This window comes from Lemur catta, chromosome 1 (assembly GCF_020740605.2).
Source record: "Lemur catta isolate mLemCat1 chromosome 1, mLemCat1.pri, whole genome shotgun sequence".
NCBI lineage: Eukaryota > Metazoa > Chordata > Mammalia > Primates > Lemuridae > Lemur > Lemur catta.
Window position 1 is genome coordinate 125,914,100 of NC_059128.1, and position 18,801 is coordinate 125,932,900.

Consider the following 18,801-nt stretch of genomic DNA (forward strand, 5'->3'; position numbering starts at 1 on the left):
ATTAGCCTATTTTTAAAATATAAGTCCTATAGTATGGTACAGGATGTTAAAAAAATTAAGAAATTGGGAAAGTGTCATTGACTTAGGTTATAATTGTAGTAAAACTTAAAATTTGAGTCTAATTATCTGGTTATTGGAAATGCCTTGGGGATATAAATTGACTTGTAAATGCTCTAAAACATTCTACGTTATGATTGAACGTGGAATTTTGTACAATAAGTATGTGTACTAGCAGTTGGTCGTTTTGTGTTAGCTCTCCAATTAAAGAAGAGAGTGTGCCACAACTTGCATTTCTGTCCACCAGAACTATGGGACGCAGCAGGCAGCAGAAGCTTCTCCCCAGACGTTGCTGGGAAGAAAAGGGCTCCTGGGCCTGTTGGCAGGTGCTGAGTGGGAGGTGGTAGGGAGAATTGTGTTGAAGCTTCTGTGAAAGGTCTCAACCTGCATTGTTATGCAAAAAATGTATTCTTTTTGCTGGATACTTGCCATTACCTGGTAGGATTTCGTTTTAGTTTTTACTTTTATTGGAATGGGAATTCTGTTGGAGAAAATTAGATCCTTTCAGTGGTAGCTAGGCATTGGGTGTATGTTTGCCCTAATCCCTACGACTCTGTGCTTAATAGGTTTATTTGTCAGTGGTGAACCAGCATTTGGCCTGTGTGCTCTTTTTTTCCCTTAATCCTCTCGTCCTTTTCCACAAAGTAATTATGGATTCTTTCTGGAAAGTTTCTCAGTTCTCAAACCGATCAACATGTACATTGGCCTTCAGCAAGGTAGATGTTTATTTTTGTGTACTTCATGGTGTATACAAGTCTTCCTGTACCAGGTGTATTAAAATTTGAGATTTTTAATCCTTTTAATTTGCATTAACATACTTCTTTTATAAAAAGACGCTTAAACCAAGAAGTGTTTCTTATATATTTCATCAATTCTAATAACTGAAATTGGAATGCATTTTACAGTTAATGGTGTCCTTAAAAAGCTGTCAGCCAGGCAGCAGTCATGGTATAGTTGTCATTGTTTGTGCTTGTGCAAATTTGGTTGTTTTTCTTGGTGGCTTAACTGGATTATTTTACCCTGGACCTTTGGTCAACAAACTAAGGACCATTAAGGAAAGAATAGAAACATGGTTTTTGGCATAAAAAAAGTTTTTTTTTTAATGACTTCTGGTAAAATGAAGAAATTACTACCATCAAAATTTGCAGAATTGATATCGGCCACTTGGAAGACGATCCTGAGAAGAAAACCCTGGAAATAATTATGGAGTGTTATCATGGAGTGTAACTGCAACCTCAAACTCCTGGGCTCAGGTGATCCTCTTGTCTCAGCCTCCTGAGTAGCTGGGACAACAAGTGTGCACATGCTGCTGGCTATTTTTCTTTTGTATTTTTAGTAGAGACGTGGTCTCACTGTTGCTAAGGCTGGTCTCGAACTCCTGGGCTCAAGCAGTCCTCCTGCCTCCACCTCCCAGCGTGCTAGGATTACAGGCATGATCCACCATGCTCAGCCCAAAGGAAAAATTCTTGAAGGAAATTATAAGTGCTACTCCACTGAACACACAAATGATAAGAAAGCAAAAGAGCCTTATTTGTTGATGTGGAGAAAGTTTGAGTGGTCTGGGTAGAAGAGCAGATCAGCCACAACATTCCCTTGAACTGAAGCCTAATCCAGAACAAGGGTCTAACTCTTCTCAATTCTGTGCATTCTGAGAGAGGTGAGGAAGCTGCAGAAGAAAAGTTGGAAGCTAGCAAAAGTTGGTTCATGAGGCTTAAGGAAAGAAGCTGTCTCCATAACCTAAAATTGCAAGGTAAAGCAGTAAGGGTTGATGTAGAAGCTGCAGCAAGTTATCTAGCTGAGATAATTGATGAATGGGGCAACACTAAACAACAGATTTTCAGTGGAGACATCTCCTGTATATTGGGAGAAGATGCCATCTAGTACTTTCATAGCTCCAGAGGAGAAGTCAATGCCTGGCTTCAAAGCTTCAAAGGACAGGCTGACTGTCTCCTTAGGGGCTCATGCAGCTGGTGACTTGAGGTTGAAGCCAGTGCTCATTTACCATTCTAAAAATCCAATGGCACTTAAGAATTATGCCAAGTCAATGATGCTTGTGCTATAAAAATAGAAAAATAAAGCCTGAATGACATCACCTCTATTTACAGTATGACTTACTGAATATTGTAAGCCCACTATTGAGACCTGTTGCTCAGAAAAAAAAGATTCCTTTCAGAAGATTACTATTCATTGATGATGCACCTAGTCACCCAAGAGCTCTGGTAGAGATTGTACAAGGAGATTAATGTTGTTTTCATGCCTGCTAATATAACATATCCCATGGATCATGAATTAATTTCAACTTTCCAGTCTTATTATTTAAGAAACACATTTCATAAGGCTAGAGCTGCCATAGATAATGATTCCTCTGATGGAGCTGGAAAAAATAAATTGAAAACCTGGAAAGGATTCACCATTCCAGATGCCATTAAGAACATTCACAATTCATAGGAGGAGGTAAAAATATTAACATTAACTGGATTTTGGAAGAACTTGATTCCAACCCTCATGGATGACTTTGAGGGCTACTTAAGACTTCATTAGAGAAAGTAACTGCAGATGTGATAGAAATAGCAAGAGAACTGTTAATAGAATTAGAAGTGGAGCCTGAAGATATGGCTGGATTGCTGTAATTTCATGAGAAAACTTGGATGGATAAGGTGTTACTTCTTATGGGTGAACAGAAAACTGGCTGCATTCTCCAGAAGAACTTTTCTGAAAGTAAGAGTCAGTTGATGCGGCAAACTTCGTTGTTGTAATTTTTTTTTTTTTTGAGACAGTCTCACTCTGTCGCCCTGGCTAGAGTGCAGTGGCGTCATCATATCTCACTGCAACCTCAAAACTCCTGGGCTCCAGTGATCCTCATGCCTCAGTTTCCCAGGTAGCTGGGACTACAGGGGTGTGCTACCATGCCCAGCTAAGTTTTCTATTTTTTGTAGAGATGAGATCTCACTCTTGCTCAAGCTGGTCTTGAACTCCTGACCTCAAGCGATCCTCCTGCCTCAGCCTCCCAGAGTGCTAGGGTTACAGGTGTGAGCCACCACACCCAGCCAACTTGGTTGTCTTATTCAGCCACTTCCACCTTCAGCAGTCATCAACATGAAGGCAAGACCACTAACAGCAAAAAGATTACAACTCACTGAAGACTCAGATGATTGATAGCATTTTTTAACAATATAGTGTTTTTTTTATTAAATTTTGTTTCTTTGTTTTTTTTTAAAAAGTAAGAAAACCTTCTTTCATTTCTTTATTATCTTTTAGATTAGCTGCTCAGTGGATTGGAAACAATATAGTATTAAAATTAAGACATGTACATAGTTTTCAAAAATGTAATGCTATTACATGCCCAGTAGAATACAGTATAGTATAAACAACTTTTATATGCATTGGGGAACCAAAAAATTCATGTGATTTGCTTTATTGCAGTGTTCACTTTATGATGGTAGTCTCAAATCAAAACTGTAATATTTCTGAGGTATGCTTGTACCTAGTTCCAAAGGCAAATCTGTGAAACAAGATATGTTTAAAGAATTCCATTTTCTTTTTTCTTTTTTTTTTGAGACAGAGTCTTGCTTTGTTGCCTGGGCTAGAGTGAGTGGCATAGCGTCAGCCTAGCACACAGCAACCTCAAACTCCTGGGCTTAAGCAATCCCTCTGCCTCAGCCTCCTGAGTAGCTAGGACTACAGGCATGTGTCACCATGCCCAGCTAATTTTTTTTCTATATATATTTTAGCTGTCCAGATAATTTCTTTCTATTTTTAGTAGGGACGGGGTCTCGCTCTTGCTCAGGCTGGTTTTAAACCCCTAAACTCAAACAATCCACCCACCTCGGCCTCCCAGAGTGCTAGGATTACAGGTGTGAGCCACCGCGCCTGGCCAAGAATTCCATTTTCTATCCATGCTTCCTGGAACCTATTTACCCTCTCCCATTGTATGTAATTATTTTTTAAAAAGTTTCCTGGTTTCAGGCTGGGCGCCGTGGCTCACGCCTGTAATCCTAGCACTCTGGGAGGCCAAGGCAGGTGGATCGCTCGAGGTCAGGAGTTCGAGACCAGCCTAAGCAAGAGTGAGACCCCGTCTCTACTAAAAAATAGAAAGAAATTATCTGGCCAACTAAAAATATATATAGAAAAAATTAGCCGGGCATGGTGGCGCATGCCTGTAGTCCCAGCTACTGGGGAGGCTGAGGAAGTAGGATTGCCTAAGCCCAGGAGTTTGAGGTTGCTGTGAGCTAGGCTGACGCCACGGCACTCACTCTAGCCCGGGCAACAGAGCGAGACTCTGTCTCAAAAAAAAAACCAAAAAACAAAAAACAAAAAATTTCGTGGTTTCCTTCCTTTTTAAAAAAGTATAGGCATGTATTTCCATATTACTCCCTTTGTTAGCCAAATAGCATATTATACACATTTTCCCCCACATTGTTTTTTTAACTTAGCAATATTCTGGAGATCATGGAATGGTGCTAATAGAAATATTTCTTGAATATTCCTTATTATGACAGTGTAGTAGTCCATTTGTGGAGATACCACAATTTTATTCAACCATTCTCCTATTGATGGTTGTATTGGTTGTTTCTAGTCTTCTGCTATTATAGATAGTGCTGCAATGAATAATTTTGTACATATCTTTTTGTATTTTTGCCAGTGATTTTTTCTTTTTGAGATATATTCCTAAAAGTGAGCTTAGTGGGTCAGAAAGTAAATCTGTATGTAATTTTGCTGGCTGTCACTAGCAGTGTGTCAGAGAGTCTTCCTACAACTTTGTTTTCTATATTTGGTAGCTGGGTAGGTGAGAAATAGTTATCTCATATTGGTTTGCATTTGCATCTTTTTCTGATCAGTGAGGTTGAACATCTCTTCATGTGGTTAAGAGTGGTTGCATTACTTTTTTGTGAACTGTCTATTAGATCTCTATTCCATTTTTTCCATGTATTCTTGGCCTTTTTCTTCATTTTTAGGTAATATATTAGTGATATTTACTCTTTGTGATACAAGTTGCTGATTCCCCCTCTTACCCACATCAGTTTATCATTTCTCTTTTACCTGTGCTCTTTTAGGAGTTCTTCCCCCTCTTACCCACATCAGTTTATCATTTCTCTTTTACCTGTGCTCTTTGAGGAGTTCTTAGCACTTGACTGAGTTATGTACAGGAGTTTGGGAAGGAGCGATGGGTGGGGACTGACTGGGAAGTAAGATTCATGGTAGTTTTTGTGGGGATGATAGGCTTGATCATAATAGGTAATGGTCTGTTGGATTTCTGATGGTGATTAGTGGCAACAGGAGTATAAGGTGGAATGGATTTAGTTGTTGATGGGTTGGGAGCTTTGAGCTGACAGTAAGGTCCTAAAGATGTAATGCAGTGAATTGGTGGTGGAGAGGGTTTGGGTGAGGAGAACCAGCTGGTACAGTGTGTCTCTGATACTGCGATTACAGTTGCCTGATGGCTACTTTAGTGGATCTCGGTGGATGGGCTACTCAGGAGGGTGTGCTTCCCAGCTGGCAGGTAGCGATTTCTGCCATGGCTTAATCCAGTGTCCTGGGACTATTGTCACATGGGTGCAATAAACTTTTTCATTGAATCGAGCTTTTCTATTAAAAAATATAATTATAACTTTGCCTTTCTGTAGAATATATTTTTAATGAACGTTAACCTAAATAACTACGGGTTTGTTCTTATTTCAGGCTACAGACAAGAGAAAAGCTTTAGAAGAGACCAAAGCCTACACAACCCAATCTCTAGCTAGTGTTGCTTATCAAATAAATGCATTGGCCAACAATGTACTCCAATTGCTGGACATCCAAGCCTCTCAACTTCGGAGAATGGAGTCTTCCATCAATCATATCTCACAGGTAACAGCTTGTAAACAGCTTTAAATTCAATTTAATCAAATGGCAGCGTATGTCAAAGAGGTATTAATAGACTGGGTATATGGATTTCTTACTCTTTACTGACTGACTGTAGTCATAATCACTTTTAGCTGCAGTTTGGAGTTCAGTAGACCTACTGTTTTTCTTTTAGTCTATTTTTTATTGTGACAAAATAAACATAACATAAAATTGACCACTTTAACCATTTTTAAGTGTATATTTCAGTGGCGTTAAGTACATTCTTATTGTTTTGCAACTGTCACCACTACCCTACTCTTCTAAGAGCTTTTTTGAGGTAAAGTGAATTGCACACAATTAAAGCATACAGTTTTTATAAATTTTGACACACTCGTATACCTATAAGACCATCAACCCATTCTAGATAATGAATATCCCCCCCAAATTTCTTCACAATTCCTTTTTAAAATTTATTTGCCTTCAGTGAAGCTGTCCTTCAAAATCTTCACGTTCCTTTATAATCCCTCCCTCCTATCCCCTGCCCTCAGGCTTTTTGTCCCTATAGATTAGTTTACATTTTCTAGAATTTTACACAAATGGAATAATGCAGTATATATTTTTTTGGTGTGGCTTCTTTCACTCAGCATAATTATTTTGAGATTCATCCATGTTGTTGCCTGTAAAAATAGTTCACTCCTTTTTATTGCTGAGTAGTTTCCATTGTTACACATTTTGTTTATCCATTCACATGTTGATGGAAATCTGGATTGTTTTCAAGTTTTGGCTATTACAAATAAAACTTCTATGACTGGGTGCAGTACTGGCTACTTGGGAGCCTGAGGTGAGAGGATCTCTTGAGCCCAGGAGTTCAAGACCAGCCTGGGCAACACAGTGAGATCCCATCTTAAAAAATAAAGTAAATTCTTAAAATAAATAAATAAATAAATAAAGCTTATAGGAACATTTGTGTACAAATCTTTGTATGGTCATATACTTCTAATTCATTTGGGTACATACCTCTGAGTGGAATGGATAGGTAACAACATGGTAGGTGTCTGTTTAACTTTATAAAAAATTGCCAAATTGTTTGCCAAAGTGGTTATATCATCTAGTTTTAGTTTTCTGAGAGTTCTTATTGGGAATGGATGATGGATTTTGTCAAATGCTTTTTCTGCATCTGTTGAAATGATCATAGTTTGTTTTTAGTCTGTGAATATGATGAATTACTTTTTTTTTTTTTTTCTTTAGTGTTAAACTGACCTTGCTTTCCTGGCATAAACCCCACTTAACCGTGTTTTATTATCAGTTTCCTAGATTGTTAGACTTACTTTGCTAGAACTTTAAGAATTTTTGCTTCTGTGCTCTTGAGCGTTATTGGTCTGTAGTTTTCTTTTCTTGTAATGTCTTTGTCTGGTTTTGGTGTCAGTGTAATGGTGGTTTTATAGAATATATTGGACAGTTTTCCATTTTTATTGATGGAAAGGCATTTAACTACGTATGTTTAATTTCTTTAGTAGATACAGGTCTAGATGGAGTTTTGCTCTGTCACCCAGGCTGGAGTACAGTGATGTGATCATAGCTCATCGTAACCTTGAACTCCTAGGCCCAAGCAATCCTTCTCTTGCCTTAGCCTCCTGAGTAGCTAGTACGTACAGGCACACAGGCACGTGCTATCATGCCCGGCTAATTAAAAAAATTTTTTTTTGGTTTTGGTGCCCAGGTTATTCTTGAACTCCTGGGCTCAAACAATCCTCCTGCCTTGGCCTCCCAAAGTGCTGGAATTACAGACATGAGCCACTGTTCTCAGCCTTGAGCGAGCTTTTTGTCTTCCCAGGAATTTAGCAATTTCACCTAAGCTGTCAGGTTTATTTGCATAAACGTATTCATAACTCCAAATTTCTAAAATATTTGTAGAATTTGTGGTGATTTCACATTACTCATTCTTAATATTGATTATTGGTATCTTCTTTTATTATTATGGCTAGTTTATCAATTTTACTGATTTTCTAAAAGCTTTTGGTTTTATTTATTTTCTGTATTTTTCTGTTATCTGTTGCATTGATTTCCATTTTGATCATTATTTCTTTGTCTTTTGCTTACTTGGGGATTAATTTGCTCTTATTTTATACTTTATAATGATGAAAGCCAAGGTCATTGACTTGAGACCCTTCATCTTTTCTTTTCTTTTTTTTTTTTTTTGAGACAGTCTCGCTGTGTTGCCCGGGCTAGAGTGAGTGCTGTGGCGTCTGCCTAGCTCACAGCAACCTCAAACTCCTGGGCTTAAGCGATCCTGCTGTCTCAGCCTCCCCAGTAGCTGGGACTACAGGCATACGCCGCCATGCCCGGCTAATTTTTTCTATATATATGTTTTTAGTTGGCCAGATAATATCTTTCTATTTTTAGTAGAGACGAGGGGGGGGATCTCACTCTTGCTGAGGCTGGTCTCGAACTCCTGACCTTGAGCAATCCACCCACCTTGGCCTCCCAGAGTGCTAGGATTACAGGCATGAGCCACCGTGCCCGGCCACCCTTCATCTTTTCTAACATAAGTGTTTAGGTCTATAAATTTCCCTCTAAATAGTGTGTTAGCTGTATCTCATAAATTTAGATATGTTGTGCTTTCATTTTCATTCAGCTCAAAATAATCTCTAATTCTGCTTTTTGATTTCTTTCTAACCCAGGGTTTATTTGGAAATGTGTTATTTAGTTTCCAAATATTTTGGAGTTTTGCAAGGATATTTGTGCTACTAATTCCTAATTTCATAGTGGTCAGAAAAATATACTTTATATGATTTTTTACATGGAATAATAGCTTTATTTTTTTCCAGATATGTTGAGGTATAATTGAGAAATATCATATATATATTTAAGATGTACAGTGTGACGTTTTGATATACATGTACATTGGAAATGATTACCACTATCAAGCTAACATATCTGTCACGTCACATAGCTACCTTTTTTGTGTGTCGAGAACATTTAAGATCTACTCTTTCAGCAAATTTGAAGTATACAGCACTATATTATTAACTGTAGTCACCATGCTGTAGTACATTAGACCTCCAGAACTTATTCATTCTGCATAATTGACACTTTGTACCCTTTGACCAACAGCCCCATATTCCCCTACACCCCACCCCTAGTTCCTGACAACCACCATTCTATTTTCTGCTTCTATAAGCTTAACTTTTTTAGTTTCCACATTTAAAAAAGTGAGATCATTCAGTGTTTTTCTTTTTGTGCCTGGCTTATTTCACTTATCATATGTCCTCCAGGTCATCTATTGTGTTATGTTGCATAACAGGAGTTCTCTCCTTTTTAAGGCTCAATAATAGTCCATTAAAAAATATATATGTGTGGGTACATGTGTACATCCCCCAGTATTTTCTTTATCTGTTGATGGACACCTAGGTTGAGTCCATGTCTTGGCGATTGTCAATAATACTTTATATGATTTGAATCCTTTCATATTTATAAAGAATTATGGTATAGCCCAGAATATTTTTTATCTTGGAAAATGTTTTGTGTGCATTTGAGAAAAAAATGTGTATTTTGCTGTGGTTGGGTGGAATGTCTGTAAATCTCATTAGGTCAAGTTGGTTGATAATATTGTTAAATTCATCCGTGTCTTTACTGATTCTGTCTACTTGTTTTATCAATTATTGAGGAAGGTATATTGAAATTTCCAAATATAATTTTGGATTAGTCTGTTTTTCTTTGCATTTTTATCATTTTTTTGTCTTTGTATTTTGAAGTGGTAGTATTAGATACATAAATCCTTAGGCTTGTTATGTCCTCTTGATGAGTTGACCTCTTCATCTTTGTAAAAAGACTCCTTTTATCTTGCGTAATATTCTTTCTTCAAAAATCTATTTTGTCTAATAGGAATATAGCCATTCTAACTTAACGTTTATTCTCTTTTTCTGCCTCATGGATTGAGTGGTTTTTTGTGATTCCTTCTTACCTTTTTTTTGGCTGATTAGCTAAAACTCTGTTCTGTTTTTCTTTCTTTCTCTCTTTTTCTTTCTTTTGTTCCTTTGTGTTTTCCTTAGGGCTTCTGGTAAACAACTTATCACTTCAAGGTAGACTATGATATTACTTCATGAGTGTATTGAGACCTTACAACAGTTTATTCCACTTATCTCTTGCTTATGTGCTGTTGGTGTCATATGTTTTCTTTCTGTGTATGTTTTAAACCCCACAATGCTTTGTTTTTATTTTTGTTTTTAAAAGAACGAGCTTTTAATGAGATTTAATATGAGGAACATAATTCCTTTATATTTATCCATAGTTACCATTTCTGATCAGAAAATATCCATTATATGATTTGAGCCCTTTCGCATTTATTGGGCATTGTTTTACAGCCTAGAGTTCTGGTGGTCTTTATTCTTCTGGTCCCCTTAGACATGAAGTGTTGTGCTAGTCTGCTGGTGATGAGTTCTTTTAGCTTTTGTATGTCTGAAAGAGACTTTTGGCTTTTTTTCCTCTTTTATTATTTGTGGCAAAATAGACATCACATAAAATTTACCATTTTAACTAATTTTAAGTGTACGGTTCAGTGGCATTAAGTACATTCATGCTGTTGTGCAACCATCATCACCATCCATCTTCAGAACTTTTTCAGCTGGCCAGGTTATAACTCTGTATCTGTTAAGTGTTGACTCTCTGTCCACCACTGCTCCCCACCTACCCTGGGTAACCACAATTCTGCTTTCCGTCTGTATGAATTTGACTATTCTAGGTACTTCACATAAGAGGGATCATGCAGTATTTGTTCTTTTGTGACTGGCTTATTTCATTTAGCATAATGTACTTAAGGTTCATCCATGTAGCATGTGACAGAATTTCCTTCCTTTTAAAGGATGAATAATATTCCATTGCATGTACATACCACATTTTGTTTATCCATTCATGTGTTGATGGACACTTGTGTTGCTTCCACCTTTTTTGGCTGTTGTGAAAAATGCTGTTATGACCCTGGGGTATACAAATATCTCTTGGAAACCCAACTTTTAATTCTTTGGGTGTATACCCAGAAGTGGAATTGCTGGATCATATGGTAATTCTATGTTTAATTCTTTGAGTGATCACCATACTGTTTTCATGTTTTGTGGTTTTCTATTGCCATTTTAGATTTTAGAGCAAAACTGATGTAGACTGGAACTTTGCTAAAATAATTTTCCTTATAGAACAGAATCTAGTATAAAAGTGATCTATCCTGAATCTTGAGGACTTGTATAATGCCTGTCAAGTGATTCTTCTGCAACAAATGTTTACTGAATTAAAATAAATCTCTTCTGCAAAAGTTACTTTAGGAAAAGTATAATAAAACCTAGTTTTAGTTGATTCTTATACATGGATTATAACCAGAGGATCACTGTAAATTTAATGTATAGGCAGTTGCTAACTTTGTGTGGTGGTTGGAGATTGTAAAAAATAACCGTGCAAGCTGAAAATATACAAAGCAATCTTTCTAATTAATTGGTAAAATTATAATTATTCTGTGCTCTTTAATATTTTTTGTCAAAAACATTAAAAATTTACTTTTTGTTATAAATGAATAGAGAAATGGAAAAATACTAAAGCTAATATTTAGACACCATAATACAAAACGTTAGAAGCATTGAGAATTAAAGGGTTTAACATTTTTTTTGTTAAAATAGTTTGCTTGTTGCCTTCTCATTGGATAAGTTGTTAAAAAGCAAATATCTTTTCTATGCCTTGGTGAATTGCCGTACTCCTTTCTAAGTGTGGATCAGCTCTCAACATTTTATCCTTTCTGTTTTCAATGTTGTGAAATGTCTCCCAGAGCTTCTTTAATGTGAGGCTCTTGTGGACATCACTTTATCCCTAATATCGTCTTCCTGTTTTATCTCATGAATGGTGGCAGTGTCACCATTCCTACATTCAGCTATTTCTTCAATAAACCCATTTATGTTCGATTTGAATTTCACGTCTAGTGTTGTCACTTTTCTTTTTTTATTTTTTTTGTTGAGACACAGTCTCACTCTGTTGCCCGGGCTAGAGTGAGTGCCACGGCGTAAGCCTAGCTCACAGCAACCTCAAACTCCTGGGCTTAAGCGATCCTACTGCCTCAGCCTCCTGAGTAGCTGGGACTACAGACATGTGCCACCATGCCTGGCTAATTTTTTTTTTTTGTATATATATTTTTAGTTGGCCAGATAATTTGTTTCTATTTTTAGTAGAGACGGAGTCTCACTCTTGCTCAGGCTGGTCTCGAACTCCTGACCTCGAGCAATCCACCCGCCTCGGCCTCCCAGAGTGCTAGGATTACAGGCGTGAGCCACCGTGCCCGGCCTACTTTTCACGTCTTTACTGAACTTTCATCTTTATTGGCCAGTTCTTTTTTAATCCATTTTTGTAAATGGCTTGTAAATGGTTTATCATTGGGGGACAAGGAGGCAGGACAACTGTACACTTTGCAGTCTGTGGATGAGCTGAATAAGATATGTACAGTGACCATTCACCAATAAACTTTGAAATGTTGATATGATTGGTCACCAGTTACGATGTCCATCTGTTATTTATGTGGTGATTTGTGGACTGAAGGGCTAGCAGCAGAGTTTGTACTTTATGTAATTACTAATAGTTCTTGTGGTAACTCAAAGTTAAATCATGTTGGGGGGGACTGGTGTTATTTAACTAAAATGTGGTAACTGAAATTCGTGCATATCAAAACTATGCAAAGCAGAACTGCCTTATTTATTTCTCCAATAATATATTTCAAAATTATTTTTTCCTCTTTATGAAGATTCCCTGTGTTCTGCTGAGTCTATTAAAGCTCACTGAATTCAATTCTTGTTCTATGGAAGATATTTTAATTCATACAGATATAGAGTTATTTTAATAGATTTAAAAATAAAGCTCTTATCATGGAAAAAAAAGTTTAAGGTGACAAATAGAATGAAGCTTTTCATCAGCAAATTATACTGAATTATTTAAAATTCTTAAACCTAACTTTAAAAATCTATTTTGCTAAATTCACTTAGAAATAAACTTTTGGGAGGGGCATGTATTCTTAATTAGGGAAGTAAAAAGAATATTTCCTTGCTATTTCAAATTGTTTTTCAGACATTACTTGAGTAAACTTAAGGTAGTAAAAGAAATTTCTTTTGAAACTCTCCGAGCTTTATGAGGGATGTATTTCTGTCTTATCTTGCCCACTGGGTGGTATGTTTTTAGTTACAATTCTGCTCTGTAATCTCTTAATATAGCATAGATTATGTGCCAATTAGGACATAATCTCATAATTTAGGATTCAGAGCTTGTTCTGAGTTTTCAGTTTCAAAACATTTTTAAACTAGAAAAAAATCATTTCCAAATCTGTCAGTATTTGGATGAAATAAATCTTTAATTATTGCCAGGAAGAATTCCTTTCCTTTCAGTGTGGAGTTTTTAACTTTTTGTTTATATGTTGGCATGTTTTATATTTATGAAGTTTTTTACTTTAACAACCTTACCTTTTTTTTTTTTCTGTCTTGGATTAATAGTTAGCAAATACTAATAGCTTTCTTTGGTAAAGTACTCACCAACAAGTCATTTCTGTAACCAATATTTACTTCTTATTTAATAGGTTTTTTAAAAAAATGGTAGATTCTTACATGATATTTCTTGTGACACAGTAGTCATCTAAAGGTGCCAATCACTTTTTCTGGAAAATATAGAAAGTTATATTAGGAAAAAGTCTCCAGCTGTTAATAATCTTCCAAATCACTGACTTAACTTTTTCATGATTAAAATCTTTGCTTTGTAGAGTGCTTAACAATGCCCATTATGATTTCCTCTTCCATTGTTAATTTTGGATTTTCCTGAAATTATGGAATTTTGAACTGTAAGGGACATGAGGTTATTTTGTTTATCCTGTGATTTTATAGTTCATGACACTGATCAACCCAGAGAAATAAATGATTTGCCTGAAGTTGTAGATAGCTAGGATATCATTAGAAATCAAAAGCTGAGCATCTTGGCTCATAGATGATCCATTGGTTTTCTCTTCTGTACCATGATGACTCCTGTTTATAAATTGGGGTCTCTAAAATTTAGTAATTAGATGAATCGTTCCATCCCCTGTCTATTTCTATAGTGGGCTAGCTAAACCTTATATAACAAACCCTCAAAGTAACTGCATCTCTCAGTGGAACATTTAGTTTTATAGGCGAACCTAGTTCGTACAGGAACTGGGGAGGGGTTCCGGGAGGGGGAGGGGTTTCTGGGTTCCTGGAATGGAAATGCTAACTGAATCAATCAATGTTCTGGATTCTCAGATGTTTTGTTCTTAGGATGGTTTTACATCTTAAATTCTTGAGGATCCAAAGGGCTATGGATTATATGGGTAGTTCTTCTAGTATTTGTCATATCAGAAATTAAAACAAATTTGAAAATATTTGTTAACTCATTGAACAGTAAAATAAACCCACTGTAAGTTAATACAAATAACATTTTGATGAAAAAAACTTATCCAAAACAAATAAGTTTGTGAGAAGAGTGACAATGTTTTACATTTCAGCAAATCTCTTTAATGTTTAATAGAAGGTAATGGATTCTCATGTCTCCTTCTGCATTCAATCTGTTGTGATTTGTTGTTTTGATTGAAGTATATGAGGAAAGTCTGGCTTCATACAATACATAGTTAGAAAAACCAGGATCCTGGAGACGTCAGTTGGAGAACCATTGCTTTATGTGGTTATATTACTGTTTAGTCCCTATGAATATGTATTCCCAATATTATATATTTGCCATCATGCTTCCATTTTTAAACCTCTCCCAAATTGATAGTATATCCCCACCTACTGTTTCTTTTGACTCTTTGTTATACCATTCTTCTTTGTCATACAAGTCTTCGTTCATCCTTACTGACTTTAAGGATATTTTTGGTGCCCTTATCCATAATATCAAGGGATTTATGCTAATCCCTAATGGCTTGTTGATATTTTTCTTGGGCTTTCTCAGTCAGTTTCTTAAAGATGTTTCATGAATTTTAACATTGAGCATGATACTCTTCTTTGGCACTTGTTACCAGTGGCTTCCCCGCCCCCATTTATATGTTGAGGTCCCAACTCCCAGTACCCCAGAATATGACTAAATTTGGAGATAGGGTCTTTAAAGAGGTAATTAAATTAAAATGAGGCCACTAGGGTGGACCCTAATCCAATAAGAGTGGTGTCCTTATAAGAAGAGGAGATAAGGACACAAACACGTACAGAGAGAAGACCTTGTGAAGACACAAAGAGAGGATGGCCATTTAAAGCCGAGGAGAGAGGCCGTTAGAAGAATTCAGTACTGGTAACATGTTAATCCTAGACTTCTGGCCTCCAGAGTTGTGAGAAAATAAATTTCTGTTGTTTAAGCCATTGCATTTGTGGTACTTCGTTATGGCAGCCCTAGCACATGAATACAACACTCTCATGTCATCTTTAGCACTATCACTTTTATACTTTTTGTCAGCTATTATGGATATAAACTTTTCACCAGAACTTTCACTAATGGCAGAAAGATATAATTAGATTGATGAGTGTCATTTAAATGAGAAAACCATGAGTCAGTGCCTAATGGATAAGATCATTCAGTAGCACTCACTTGATTGGTTGACTTACTGTGAGAAAAATGTATTAACTGCAATATTCAGTACTCCAATGGGTTTGTATATACATCTAATATTTCTGAGATGAACTATGCTATGTTAATACATGCTATAATAAATAAGTTCCAAATGTGGTATGACTTTATGTTTGTACAGATCTTTCATAGAGATTGGTTATCATCTTCATGAAATGGATTAAAATTATAATTTTAAAAGGATATTTTAAAAGTATATAATAGTCTTAAAATCATAAGGAAAACATGAAAAATTCCTGAAGTTTCCTGATAAATTCCTATTATGAAATAGTATTTTTTCTCTTTAAGACTAGGCCGGGCGCGGTGGCTCACGCCTGTAATCCTAGCACTCTGGGAGGCCAAGGCGGGAGGATCGCTCGAGGTCAGGAGTTCGAGACCAGCCTGAGCAAGAGTGAGACCCCGTCTCTACCAAAAATAGAAAGAAATGATTTGGACAGCTAAAAATCTATATAGAAAAAATTAGCCGGGCATGGTGGCGCATGCCTGTAGTCCCAGCTACTTGGGAGGCTGAGGCAGTAGGATCGCTTAAGCCCAGGAGTTTGAGGTTGCTGTGAGCTAGGCTGACGCCTTGGCACTGACTCTAGCCTGGGCAACAAAGTGAGACTCTGTCTCAAAAAAAAAATAAAAAAAAATAAAATAAGTTTAAGACTAATATCCAACCTAAACAATTACTAACTTTCCTTTCCTGTTTTTCTTGTAAATATTGAGGACCAACAGTAAAATGATTTAGAGCAAATTTCTTCACCTTCTTCTTGGGAGGGAGGACGCCTTTTATAATTCAGATTAATTAAGCATTCTTACTTTAATTGTAGTCATCAACAAAGTAAGTTTGTAGAGGAACAAGCTATAATGGAGGTACAGTAATATAAATTATAGATTCTTCTCTGTGAATACATGCTACAGAGCATATAAATGTTTATTTGGGGGATAGAGGGACTAAACCTTTTCTTGGCATCAAACTTTATTTCAGCATTATCTAAAATAAAATTCACTTAATTATAGTGTTGATAAGTATTGATATATATATATTTACTTTAAGTTCAGGGTTTTTGTTTTTTTTAAGAACAGGTATACTAAACTTATTTGTTGAGCCATTAGTTATTAATATTAGTATGGTAACCAGACCTTCGTGCCCTAAGAAGAGTTACATCATATTTATTTGAATAAGTAATCTAATGTGTAGGGGTCAGAAAACTGTGATCCATGGGCTAAATCTTGTCCAGCCCCCATTTTTGTAAATAAAGTTTTATTGGAACATACTTGTATTTCTTTGTTTACATATTGCCATGGCTGCTTTTGCTGCTGCAGTGGCAAAGTTGAGTATTTATGGCAGAAACCATATGGCTTGCGAAGCCTAAAAGATTTACTCTCTGGCTGTGCCCAGACAATGTTTGCTGACCCCTGATGTGGTGTTATACAAACATTTACTTCAGAAAATTTAGAAAATGTTCTTGGGATTTAAAACCAGTTTCTCCAACTACTTATAGTAAGTAACTTTTTTTAAAAAGTAATTTTTCTGGAGGTTGATTTGGTGAAATTTCTGAAGGAGCCGGAAATTGTGAGGAATGGGACTAGTACATATTGTGTGATGATACAAATTGTGCATATTTATGGCTTTATTCCTCCTACATCCTTAGAATATAGGCATTGGGTTAGTGTATGTAAGATATGATGGAATACGTTCTGTTAGGGGTTTGCTATTACTTTTTGTTTGTTTGTTTTAGAGCCAGGGTCTCACTTTGTTGCATGGGGTAGCATGGCTCACTGTAACCTCAAACTCCGGAGCTCAAGCGACCTTCCTGCCTCAGCTATTTTTTTGTGGAGACAGGGTCTTGCTATAGTGTTCAGGCTGGTCTGGAACTCCTGGCCCCAGGTGATCCTCCTCCCACCCTGGCCTCCCAAAGCTCTAGGATTATAGGCGTGAGCCACTGTGCCTGGCCATGGTATTATTCTGACACCTGCTTGAGTACTGCATTACTAATCTGATACTGACCACCCAGAGTTGGTGTGGACCCCACAAGGTAAGGGCTCAGTTCCACAGTTCAGGCACCCACAGCAAGCCCACACTTCTAACCAACTGGCTACAAGTCTGGGCTGAGGGTGGGAGAGGTTCCCAGCATTAATAATTTACTAAAATGACTCAGAATCCAGGAAAGCACTATCTTTATGATTATAGTTTTATTTAAAGGGTACATATCAGGACCAAATTAAAAGACACATAGAGCAGGGCTTGAGGGTTCCACACACACAGCTTCCATGCCCTCTCCACGTGGAATCATGGCATATCACCCTTCTGGCACGTTTGTGTGTTCACCATCCAAGAAGCTCCACCAAGCTTCACTGTCTAGAGTTTTTATTGGTTTTATTATGTAGTTCCAGGGCTAGTGCTGTTCACTCACAGTTGTTTCTGGTTTATGCAGAAAGTAAGTAAGGTAAATCTAGTGTTTATATATACCATAAGTTGATGAAATGTCAGGTAAGGCTTACATTGATTCTAAGATTTCCCCCTTTTGGTGTTAGAACGATGGGCCGGGTGCGGTGGCTCATGCCTATAATCTTAGCACTCTGGGAGGCCAAGGCGGGACGATTGCTTGGGCTCAGGAGTTTGAGACCAGCCTGAGCAAGAGCGAGACCCTGTCTCTCCTAAAAATACAAAGAAATTAGCTGGACAACTAAAAATGGAAAAAATTAGCCGGGCATGGTGGCGTGTGCCTGTAGTCCCAGCTACTCGGGAGGTTGAGGCAGGAAGATCGCTTGAACCGAGGAGTTGGAGGTTGCTGTGAGCTAGGCTGACTCCATGGCACTCTAGCCTGGGCAACAGAGGGAGACTCTGTCTCAAAAAAAGAAAAAAAAAAAAAAAAAGAAGAGTGATGGTTGCTGGTAGTATTTTTGTTTGTTTTTAAAATATTATTGGCCAATAAAATTGGCAGCAATACTTTCTGCTTCCTTCTCTCTTCCCCCCTCCCACTACTCTCTCCATCTCCCTCTCTTTTCCTTCCCTCCTTCCCCTCCTCCCCTCCCCTTCCCTCTTCCCTTTCCTCTTCCCTTCCCTCCTCCTTCTTCTCTCTTAAGTCCTTTTAAAATAATTTATTGATTTGTGAAATCCACAGTTATAATAACCCAAACTGTTCTCTCTCCCAGTTACCTGCTAACACGCATACACAGCAACCCACCATCCACCTCATAATGAACAAAGAATGAAAGAGACTTGAACCATCAACCTTAGAGGAGCAGAAAATTATTTATTTTTAGGATAAAGAGAATAGGGGCAAAGCTATGAATTTA

At 37.1% G+C, this 18,801-nt stretch overlaps 1 protein-coding gene across 16 annotated transcripts in view; it reads left to right on the top strand.

Moving 5' to 3' along the window:
* LOC123625117 (abl interactor 1) overlaps positions 1 to 18,801 on the top strand; it is a 104,691-nt gene that overhangs the window by 29,030 nt on the left and 56,860 nt on the right. For all 16 annotated transcript variants that reach the window (XM_045533411.1, XM_045533420.1, XM_045533331.1 and 13 more), the window contains exon 2: positions 5,737 to 5,904. In XM_045533411.1, coding sequence (XP_045389367.1) covers positions 5,737 to 5,904 — 168 coding nt within the window. The remainder of the gene's footprint in view (positions 1 to 5,736; positions 5,905 to 18,801) is intronic.